The 11,807-nt window shown below is 44.6% G+C and overlaps 1 protein-coding gene across 1 annotated transcript in view; it reads right to left on the bottom strand.

The window, feature by feature from the left end:
- The window catches only part of LAMA1 (laminin subunit alpha 1), a 267,694-nt gene that overhangs the window by 55,267 nt on the left and 200,620 nt on the right, over positions 1-11,807 (bottom strand). The window contains exons 34-39 of the mRNA XM_013004706.2: positions 11,690-11,776; positions 11,207-11,400; positions 9,094-9,233; positions 6,408-6,497; positions 4,760-4,871; positions 2,052-2,214 (exon numbers count right to left, since the gene is read on the bottom strand). Of these exons, the coding sequence (XP_012860160.1) occupies positions 2,052-2,214; positions 4,760-4,871; positions 6,408-6,497; positions 9,094-9,233; positions 11,207-11,400; positions 11,690-11,776 (786 nt within the window). The remainder of the gene's footprint in view (positions 1-2,051; positions 2,215-4,759; positions 4,872-6,407; positions 6,498-9,093; positions 9,234-11,206; positions 11,401-11,689; positions 11,777-11,807) is intronic.

Raw genomic sequence — 11,807 nt, 5'->3', positions numbered from 1 at the left:
GTAAGATATGACCAAATAATAATAATTTATAAATTATCAAGTGTTCATGAGGGAGAGGAGCGGGGAGGGAGGGGAAAAATGAGGAGCTGATACTAAGGGCTCAAGTAGAAAGCAAATGTTTTGAGAATGATGATGGCAACCAATGTACAAATGTGCTTGACACAATGGATGTATGTATGGATTGTGATAAGAGTTGTACGCCCCCTAATAAAATGTTTTTTTTAAAAGAAGAAAGAAAAAAAAAAGAATCCCTACAGAACAACACAAATAAAAAATGGGCATAGACATTTCTACAAGATGGTTAACAAACACATCAAAGATTTTTAACATCATTAATCATTCCCAAGGCAAAAAATAAAAAAGTGCTAACTCGGTGCCATGTAGTCAATCTGCCTCCTAGCAACTTTGTAGCAAATGTCTTTGGAAGCAGAATGCCTCTTTTCCCTCCTGAGGAGTGGCTGGTAGGAACCAACTGCTGACCTTGTGGTTAGCTGTCCACCTGTTACCCTCTACACTACCCCCGAGGGCTCCTTCACTAGGGAACAGTCAATCTAAGCCACAGCAAGACATTTATTCAGATGGCTGTGATTAGGAAAACACCTTAAAATCGCAAGCGTTGGCAAGGTTGGGAAGAAATGGAAACCGCCTACTGTGCAGTTGGGAATGTAAAATGGGGAAGGCTCAATAGAGAATTACCCTGGACCCCAGCTACTCCACTCCTGTTGCTGTCGCGCTTGGGGAGCAGGTCCGACCTATAGCAAACTCACACAGGCACAGCAGGACGAAGCCCTGACCGCCATGCGCCATCACGAACCGTGCCTGTGCGTGAGCCCACGGGTGCAGCCACCGTGTCCCTGCATCTCCCGGAGGCCTTCCCTCTTTCTCACTGTCTGCGTCCTTCACCGAGCACGCAAGCAGGGCCTCAAATGGAGACCTGTCCACCAGGGTCCACTGCTTCATTGTTTTACAATTGGCAAACCCAACAGAGCAGATGATTGGATCAATAAAATGTAGTATGCATGTACAATGGAAGACATGGAATGCAGAAAACAAGACAAACGAAACCCCGATGTTTGCTCTGACATCTGCCCACGGAACCAAGTCAGGCCCGAGGATGAATGATCTCCGTGATAATGCTCTGGTGCTAATGTTCAGAAACATTAAGTAATGATTACCTAAAAGACGGTAATCCGTCTATTGTTTCTGACGTCTGCACATCATGCCTCTACACCTGTGTCTGATTATAATCCATGTTTCCGTGACCCTGATCCCTTGCTTCCTTCTTCCGTTCACCCTAAATGCCATAAATACCTGCTATGTGTAACCGCCAAAATTCCACCCGTAGTAAGGAATCAGTCTCAAGTGATTCAGAGGGTTCCCACTGGCCAATTTTTGGCATTGTATCATTAAATCTTTCTTCCTACACTGGTTTAGTGTCGAAGGTACAGTGAAATCTGTCCACCACCCGTGACCTGCTGGTTTAGAAACACTAGTGGCAGAGCTTCCTGTGTGACGCAAAAGAACAAACTCACTGCTATTGAATCGATTCTGGCTCATAGAAATTGGATAGAGTTGTTTCCTAGACTGGTAATCTCTACGGGAAAAGATAGCTTTCTCTTTGTTCCCTGGAGCCACTGGTGGGTTTGAACAACCAACCTTGAGGTTAGCAGTCCACCACCAGACAGCATATGCAAAGAGCCACAGAATAAACTGACAGGCTAGTGGTGGCCTACATTGTAGTGGTTCTTTCCTTCTATAAGCGTGCACTGCATTGCACTTGATCTATACTCAATAAAATAGTAGTCATAAGGTCCTGTTGTTCATGGTAAATGGAAGTGTCATTCCAGAGCAAAGGAAAAACCACGTCATCTATGGCTAAGTTGGAAAGGTTAGAGATACTGGCACTGATTATAAATTTCCCCCTCCATTTGGAGGGGCTGGGACTTTTCTCTTGATTTACTTGACAACAAGATCTCTCTCAACGGTATCTCCTTCAGCGATTAAGCTCTTGCCTCTAGTGGTTACATCATGAATAATGTGTAGAAACTTACTTGAGTTCATTGGTGGCATTTTGATGTAACTGCACAAAATGCTTTTTCTGTAAGTCTGCCAGAAAAGATGTCATTTTCCTGTGCATATTGTGGAGAGTAGAATTGGGTAGCTGGAAATTTTCATCCAAGGTCTGATTTACCGTTGTTGCTCTTTCAATAACTTCTGTGGAGAAAATACATCTATATCATTTAGTGAGTTTCCCAAAAGTTGACAGGGCTGAATTAGTTCCTAGAGCTTCCCGCAGTGAGGCTGCTATTTCTTTAGCCTGGGCTGGACCTCCAGGCAAGGCAAGGCCACCCCATATATCCCGATGCAATGTGGAAATCTCCTCACAACAGATCCACGGATTTGGAGTTCCTAGATTCATTACAATGTATGAGTCTGGGGAAATGAAAATTCATCACAAACAAAATGGAACCCATAAAGACCAACATCCTGGGCACTACGGAATTCAAATGACCTGGGATTGGCCCACCTTGCTTGCTGAAAGTGAGGCGGGCTTGAAGCCCTTGCTGGCGAAGATCAGGGATAGCAGCCTTCAATAGGGGTTACAACTTAATACAAAGGCAACATCCTCACAGCAGGACCAATAGGTAACAACATGAAAAATGGATCAACAACAACACCAAAGAGACTGCATCTTACTTGGAGCCTTATGCAATGCTCATGGAAGCAGCCGTCAAGAGATCACCTAACACTGCACTGGGTAAGTCAGTAGCATTAGACCCCTCTGAAGTGTGCAAATATAAAGCTGTTACTTTGAGGACCAAGGTTTGCTTGACCCAAGCCATGGTATTCACTTTTCTTTTCTTTTTTCACACTTAATCCCGAACCTTAGTTGGATCTTGAATAGGAAGACCAAAGAAGATTCGATGCAATTGAATTATGGTGGTGGCAAGGAATAGTCAAAGGACCATGGACTGGCCGAAGAACCAATAATTCTGTCTTGGAAGAAACACAATCAGAACGCCCCTTGGAAGCAAAGATGCTGAAACTGTCTCGTGGACTTTGGAAATGTTCCTCGGAGGCCAGGCCTTGGAGAAAGACATCGTGCTTGGGAGAGTAGAGGAGAAGCAAAAAAGGGGAAGACGTTCACCAAGATTAGTTGACAAAGTTGCTGCAACAATGGACTAAAAAACCAAAAAACCCCAAACAAACAATTGTGAGGATGCAGTGCTTTGTTCCATGGTACATAGAGTCGCCATAAGTCACAATCAACTCAATGGCCCCTAACAATGACAACAACCACAACAGATTGATTTAAAGGAGCTCTGGTGGAAAGTGGTTTATGTATTGGGCTGCTGCTAACCACAAAGTCAGCAGTTCAAACCCACCAGAAGTTCCTCAGGAGAAAGACGGAGATTTCCATTCCTGTAAAGATTTACAGCCTTGGAAATCCATAGGCAGCATTCTCCTTTGTCCGATAGGGTTACTATGAGCCAGAATTGACTCAATGGCAATGAATTGGGTTTTTATTTTCTTGGTTTTTTTTGAGGTTCATATATGTCTGCCTTCCCCGAATCCCATAAGAAACCCCATAAGGGTAGGAGCTATCAGGGTGTTGATTTCAGTATTTTCCTGCACCGGACACAGTTGTGGACACACAGAAGATACTCAGTCAATACTTATTGCATGAATGATGGCAATATTCAACATGATTCTTTTTATTTAACATGGTTTTTTGGTTGTTTTAACAACTTCCTCACCTTTGTCCTATAAAGTCTGACTTGCATTGAATTTGGTACTTTTTGAGCCTTATACTATAATCAGAAGAAGGGTGGGGGGAGCCAGAATATATTTCTGTCAGCTAGAAAGACAGAAAACTATCAGGATAAAAGCCAAATCAGACATGCATTCTAACTGAGTAGTGAATAAATTGCTCTCATACCCTGGATATAATTTGGCACCAAATTGATGCCCTAGTTGTTGGCAGTAACTAGTATTAGCAAAGGACTAGAGAGGTGCTTCCCCCTTGATAATGAGACCCTCATTTAAGGCATACTATAACACATAAAAACTGAAGTGTACATTCTTTTTTTCTCTTTTGAAAAATAAGTCTCTCAATGAAAGTCTCTGGCCAGGACCTTTCAATACCCTCACATTTAGAAATATTCCAGTTAGTTGGCTCTAGGAAGCCCAGTGCAAGATTTGACACTCACATCTATTGATACATATGGTAAAGGGAATGTGTCTTCTTTTCTACCATATATAAGCCCCATTTCCCCCTTGCCACCCCCACCCCCCACCCCCACACACTGACACTGGTTACAGTGATGACACCAGGGCTGGTGCCATCCAGGGTAGTAATTTATAGTCTCACCCCCATCTTCATGTCTCATCCTCCTGTCCCTGCCCCCTGTGGGTGGGCCAATGGGTGCGCGTCCTCCAGGCTGGTGCCCCTCCCTACACAACGGCTATTGCTGCACATATATAGCTGCCCCACTGCCCCACGCCACGCTGCCCCGTGGGTCCCCAGGACGCCTCCCTCCTCCGTTAGTCAAGAGGGCGTCCTTCCTCTCCGGTTGTGCTGATGGAAAGTGACTGCACTACAGAACCAGGGACGTCAACCCCCGCAGTACAGATCCCCAAGCACTGCAGCTGACTTGGGCGTCAACCCTCTGACCATGTCAGATGGGGTGGTTCGCACCTCCCACACAGCCCTCACGCCCTCTCCTGCACTTCTTCAGGGCTGCCCAGGTCCCACTACCTGAGATGTTCCTCCGCAGCTTCTCCACGAACGCCCTGAGGTCTTCACTCCTGCGGAGGATGCTCTTAGTCACCCTGCTCACCTGTCCGCTCCTTTTTAACACTCGGGTAAGCTGACAGAAAAGAAACCTCAAGTCAGTTTGACTGAATATGCCAACTTTGTTATCCCCATCCGCTGCCTCTTTTAAGCGACATCAGGAGTTCCAGATTATCTAGTGAAGATGAACACTATTTTGTAAACCAAGGTTTCTGCTTCAGACTTAGAAACTAAGTGGTTAACAAATCCATGCACTACTCGCATGGCGCTAAAAGCAGCCTGTTTACCTATTAAATCCCAGACTCCTGTGTTTCCCTTAGTCGTCAAGTACAAGAACCCAAAGTAAATCCTTACTAATTTGTATTGATCACACAAGCTTAGTATGAGAGTTAAGTAAGCAATCAGGCAAACGAGGTCTTAGGCCTGATTCTGCCATGCTGTAGACCAATCACCGACCATCTGCAAGCTTTACCCAGAACTGGAAGGGCATGACCCCTCCCAGGGCTCTGATGAGAATGAAGTGCAATGTTATGCATTAAGTGTGAAGTCCAGAGGCTGGGATTTGCTGCCCTCAGCCATTATTTTTATGAGGAATTTTGCAATTTTAAAAGGAAATGTTGTTTATAATTTGCAAGCATATAAAGTAACTCAGATTAGGCCTGAAAAATGTTTGCTAGTCAGGATCCAAAGAGAATCTTCTCTAAGGAATGGAGACAACTTATTTTAATCGACATATTGCTTCCTACCAAATGTTTACACCAAGATATTTAAAGCCCACATTTAAACCCTTAAAACTGTCCCTGATCATCAATTCTACATTAACAGGTGCCCAGCTAATACTGTGTTTTTTTAAAAAGTGCATGATTGTGTATGTGTGCTTGCTTAGAGGCAGAGACTAAATACACAATTGTCTGTAAACTCTATGCCATATGCATGCATACACAGGCACACACATGCACACTTGTGCACACACAGGGAATTCTTAAGTGAAACATTTTAAATTTGGAACTGGGCTTCTCTCACCATCTGCAAAAGAGTATATCATTCTTGGATCACTAGAAGCCATCAATCTAGCCTGGCCTAAACGGAATGAATAATTCTCTGCTGACATAAAAACTAGCTTACTTGCCATGGGAAGTCCACAGATGAACACCCCCCGCCCCCTGGGGTGCCGGCAGCCCACGTCCGCACAGAAAGTGGGGAATCGGCAGTGGGGCGCAGAGTGCACCCACCTGAGAAGCATCTTCAGCTCTCAGCCGCTGAGCAGGCACAGTGCTCCCCTGGCCTCGGTTTGAATGCATGCCAGAGAGGGAAGACACTTTGGGATTTTGAGAACCTGTCTCTCATGGCTCAGAGAACAGCGACAACAAAAAAATCAAATAGTGAAATGACTGGCCTAAGTGCTCACTGGTGTGAGGGGACCAAGAGAAGTTACGTCAGGAGCCCTTTCCCAGTAAAGTGTAAAAGCTGGCAGGTGGAACTCAGTTTGAAGGCAGATACCACCGCACAGGGTGAGAGAAGGCGGCCCCGCGGACGTGAACATTGAGCGCAGCACCTTGTGAGGGTGCAGGACCTGCTAGGAGGAGTGGGTGCCAAGGCGGCCAGAATTTACCTTGTTTTGCAAGTCGTGGGTTTGTTCTGTGACACCTTTGAATTGAATTTCTGCCAGTTTCATTTGTGCATGTTGATTTAATAAAGATTTCTAAGAAAAACAAAGACAAGACATCACTACATAGCAGAGAAATGCACTTCCTTTTTTGATACTTCTTGCTTTGAAATTGTTCGGAGAAATAAATTGCATTCTATCATATTTTTTCCTGCAGTTTGGATGGTGTCAGCACGGCTTCACACCGCCACCTTCCGTATCTCTGCAGTCTCCCCCACGGCAGTGCCTTTCTCCCAGAGCGCAACTGAAGGGCGGGTTTCAGTAGCTGACTTCCTGGTCAGCAGCAGAGTGCTTAAAACCCTGTGCTCTCAGGACCCCTTCACGGTGGAGTAAAACAGTGGAAGTACTTAGATGGCTTGAGAAATTTTAGGTATTTGTATTGTTGCAGCCCAAACTCCGTAAACAACTGTAAATACTCATGTATAAGCTGAGGGTCGCCCCGGCCAACCCCCCCCCACCCCCGCATATTTTTAATGCAGTTTTTGTGGTAAAATTACGGTAGGTGCTTCGGCTGATATTTGGGTTGGCTTACACTCGAGTATATATAGTACGAATACAGCAATTTCAAAATAAATTTAAATGTTTCTCTTTTGTCTTTAAAAATTTTTATTAGTAAAAATCTGTTTCAATCATTTTTGCCTTTTGAAAAAAATGAAGTCTCCGGGTGAATAAGCAAAAGGTGGTGAAGAAAGCTGATGGTGCCCGGCTATCAAAAGATATAGCGTCTGGGGTCTTAAAGGCTTGAAGGTAAACAAGCGGCCATCTAGCTCAGAAGCAACAAAGCCCACATGGAACAACATATCAACCTGTGTGATCACGGGGTGTCGAACGGATCACTGAAGACAAATGGGTGCATAAGCAAATGTGGTGAAGAAAGCTGATGGTGCCCGGCTATCAAAAAGTATAGCGTCTGGGGTCTTAAAGGCTTGAAGGTAATCAAGCGGCCATCAAGCTCAGAAGCAACAAAGCCCACATGGAAGAAGCACCCCAGCCTATGCAACCACGAGGTGTTGAAGGGATCAGGCATAAGGCATCATCAGAACAAAAAATCTTACCATAGTGAATGATGGGGGGAGTATGGAGTGGAGATCCAAAGCCCATTAGTAGGCCACTGGAGATCCCCTTGCAAAGGGGTCTCGGGGAGGAGATGAGCCAGTCAGGGTGCGATGTAACAATGATGAGAAATACAACCTTCCTCTAGTTCCTAAAGGTTTCCTCCCCGCTCCCACTACCATGACTTGAATTCTATCTTGCAAGACTGGCTAGACCAGAGGAGGTACACTGGTACAGATAGGAACTGAAAATACAGGGAATCCAGGATGGATGAGCCCTACAGGACCAGTGGTGTGAGTGGCAAAACAGGGAGGATGGAGGGAGAGTGGGTAGGAAAGAGGGAACCAATTGCATGGAACTGTGTGTGGCCTCCTCCCTGGGGGACGGACAACCAAAAAGTGGATGAAGGGAGAAGTCGGACAGGGCAAGATATGACAAAATACCCATTTGTAAACTATCAAGGGCTCATGCGGGAGGGGGGAGCGGGGAGGGAGGGGAAAAATGAGGACCTAATGTCGGGGGTTTAAATGGAGAGAAAATGTTTTGAGAAACGATGTACAAATGGGCTTTACACAATTGATGTGTGTATGGATTGGGATAACAGTTGTATGAGCCCCTAATAAAATGTTAAAAAAAAAAAAATGAGTCTCCTAAAGATATCTCTTTGGCCTATTTACCCTTTTTAAAATTCCCATTATATCTATAGAAAAAAATACCATTGTAAATAAGAAAAGATGCTTAGGGAGCCCCATATCACTTTCCACAAAGGCTGCCCATGCCTGTAAGCCGACCCACCCTGTGTATGAGTTCCACATCTTCTCCAGCATTTATTGTTTTCTGCTTTTTAAAATTTTTGTTTTGTTTTTAATTAGGCTGTCATCGTGAGTGTAAGGTGATATCTCATGATTGTTTTGATTTTGCTTCCTGTATGGCTAGTGATCGTGAGCATTTTTTCATGTGTTTGTCAGCCATTTGAGTATAATTTTTGGTGACTTAACTGTTCATGCCTTTTGCCCACTTTTTCATTGAATCATTTGTTATTTTTTTATTGAGACGTTGGAGATTTCTATAGATTTTGGTAATTAGGCCCTTGTCAGTTGTGTCATTGAAAAATATTTTTTCCCACCGTCCAGGGAACCTGTTTTTTCCTGTTTTATGTCCTATAACAACTGGTCAAAATAATACCTTTATAGAAAACAGTTTATTTTTAGCATATTTCAATATTAAGAAAGAAACTATCACTATTTGTCTTGGAAGAGCTGTTTGCAAATCCTCCAAGGTCTGTTTCAAAGGGGAAGTTTTGGGATTTTCGATTAGTCCAAAGGAGAGAACAAAGACAATAGAGGAAGAATGTATAAGGAGGCAGCTAAGGAGAAACTCTCAAACAATACGAGCTGCCCTATAATGAACTCAATTAACTTGAGTAATGATAAGATCGCTGCCACTGTCATGTCCACGGGAAGGCTGGGAATGAGAGCCATGCACCCAGGGAGGGACCCAGAATGACCGCCATAGCCCCAGCTGGTTCCATTTCGTAGTGATAGATGTTTCTATCCACATCCGCATGTCTAGTACCTACCCGGAGATGTTTCGTTGTATTTTCCAGGTTTGATAACATTCCGTATGGGGCAGGGATGCCAGTGAGGTTCACAGAGAGAATGACATCACCGATGTTATCTAAGTCATTCAACAGCACACTTATGCATTCGTCATCACAAGCTGAAATTAAAAGGCGTAAACCAGGAAGTTAAAGTTCATGCAAAACTGCCTGCACATTTTCTCATGGGTGTGCACACAACACACAGGGTAAGTAGAAAGAGGACTGCTAGTAAGCTTTCTAGTGCTGATGTGCATGGTTGTTTTCCAAAGAAAACATGTTGAAACACATCTCAGTGACCTGTGGATGTGTGCAGACACGTTGTTTGCTTGGTCACACATAGGGTTCCTTGAAAAATAAAAAGTCAAATCAAAACAGTGACTGCCAAAGAAACCTGATTGATCATTAAATTCAAGGCAGAAACATCAACTCAAAGGACATGCTGACTGTCTGGATGGATTCCCAAGGAGTAATCCCGAATAAGTTTCTCTAAGGTCTATAGAACAATCACTGGGGCTTCTCTCGAAGAAGTTTTAAGAATATTGAAAACTACGTTGGTGAGAAAAGCCTAGGAGAGTTGCATGAAGGAATCCCCCACCCCCCATGGTGACAATACACCTGCTCATTCTTAAAGGGTAGCAAGGGCGGTCTTATGAGAATTTCCTTGGGAAACCTAAGCCCATCCCATTTCCCATCCTCTTCCTGTCCCTGCAGACTACTTCTTGTCCAACTTCAAGCAACATTTAAAAGGAACACAAGTTGAGTCTCTCAAGGATGTAGAAAACCTTCCCCTTTGACACGGTGCAAATGGAAGAGCACGGGGTTCTTTGGGGGTGGGGGTGGGGTGCTAGAGAGATGGAAACTTGGCCTTCAGAAGTACACACATCTGGGTGGAGATTATGTTACAAGACAAGAGCTTTGCATTTTGCTATTTTTGTTGTGTATCGTTTTTACAATTTGGTAACAACATTTCTTTCTTACTCTCATACGTTGATAGGTACATTAAAAAGCCCTTCCGGGCACCACATCTGATCTCATTCTCACATCAGCTGTGTGCTGGGAGGAGGGGCAGGATGAACTAAGTCACTATCCTTAATGACAACCTTGAGACTCAGATCAGGCCCTAGACTCTGTCCCAGGTTGAGCGCAGATCTCCTTAGACTCATGGACCTCCCAGTGCATTTACTGATTGTTAGCATGAACTAGTTACAGTGAATTCCAAATGTGTTTCTTTTTAAAAGCAAGATTGGTCAAGGGTGGTCAGTTCGCAGACACTCCTTCTGCAAGTATAAATGAAATAGGGTAGACACGCCACTGAAGTCACTAAGGGACGCCAGAGAAGTTGAGAGGATGATTTCCCCCTGGTGTGGACAGAGCCCTCCTCTAAAGTCAGTGTCCCGAAATTAGACAGCTAGCCTCCTCAATGTTTGGGAAAGCCACCTACTGGCTGGGCTTCTGCTATAGCAGCACGAGATAACGCAGATAAACCAACATTATGAGTGCAACTTGACAGATGCAATACCAACCCATGCTTAGAAACCCAAACCAAACCGACTGCCATGGGGTTATTTCCAACTCAACCCTTGCAAGAGTCCTCAAACTACGGCCCGCGGGCCACATGTGGCCCTCTGAGGACATTTATCCGGCCCGCCGGGTGTTTTTGCCCCGTTTGCTTTTTTTACTTCAAAATAAGATATGTGCAGTGTGCATAGGAATTTGTTCATAATTTTTTTTTAACTATAGTCCGGCCCTCCAATGAGTCTGAGGGACAGTGAACTGGCCCCCTGTTTAAAAAGTTTGAGGACCCCGAGACTGTATGTGTTTAAGGGAGCAGCCAGCCTGAGCTTCATTTGAAGAGTAGCTGGGAGGTTTGAATTGTCAGTGTTGGCTAGCTGCCAGTGCTGCTAACACACAGCACCAACATTGCTCCTGAAACCATGCCCGGTTAAAAACAGACATAAGTCACAGGTTCTATAGTAACATTAATTTAAGTTGACAAAAATGGCACGTTCTCTGTTTTGAGGGCCCATTTCTCATGCAGAGACACACTAGCAAGTGAAGCTAATATTGAACCAGAAAGGGAAGAGATGCTCACAAACGCAATCACTCTCCAGCAGAATGTGCTTGGGTTCACACTGGTCACACCGCAGCCCCACCGCCCCTGGCTTGCAGACACACTGCCCAGAGGCTCTGTCACAATAGCCATGCTCGGAGCCATGTGGACTGCAGTCACACTGCTGGCAGCTGCCTCCTGGGACCCGAGGGTTTCCATGATAGCCTGTGGAGCACCTGCAGACAGGAAGATAATTAGGAATAATCAACAACAGGAAGTAAATACATAAACCACCCGGGCATTCATTCTTTCTATGAAGGGAGGTCTGCCTCATTCTGTATTTTATTTCATAAGAGAAAGATGAGATGGTGATAGAACATGCATTTACTCTCTTCAGATGTAGGAGAACTTGCTTTGTGCGAGTCAGAAGGTCCTGAATCAATCTTGTGCACTCTGATAAGTCTAGTATTTCAAAACCAGAAGCAGCCGTGCCTAGCTAGGTCCATGTGACACGTCAGGGCATACCTTTCACAATATTGCCCTTCATAGCCCGGGAAACAGGCGTCACAACGGAAGTCACGATCCCCGTCTGGGACACAGGTAGGACTAAAACTGGAGGAAGGAAAAAAAAATTTTTTCTTTT

This window comes from Echinops telfairi, unplaced genomic scaffold (assembly GCF_000313985.2).
Source record: "Echinops telfairi isolate 266 unplaced genomic scaffold, ASM31398v2 ScPeMD7_57;HRSCAF=196, whole genome shotgun sequence".
NCBI lineage: Eukaryota > Metazoa > Chordata > Mammalia > Afrosoricida > Tenrecidae > Echinops > Echinops telfairi.
This window is presented reverse-complemented; position numbering and strand designations above follow the sequence as displayed.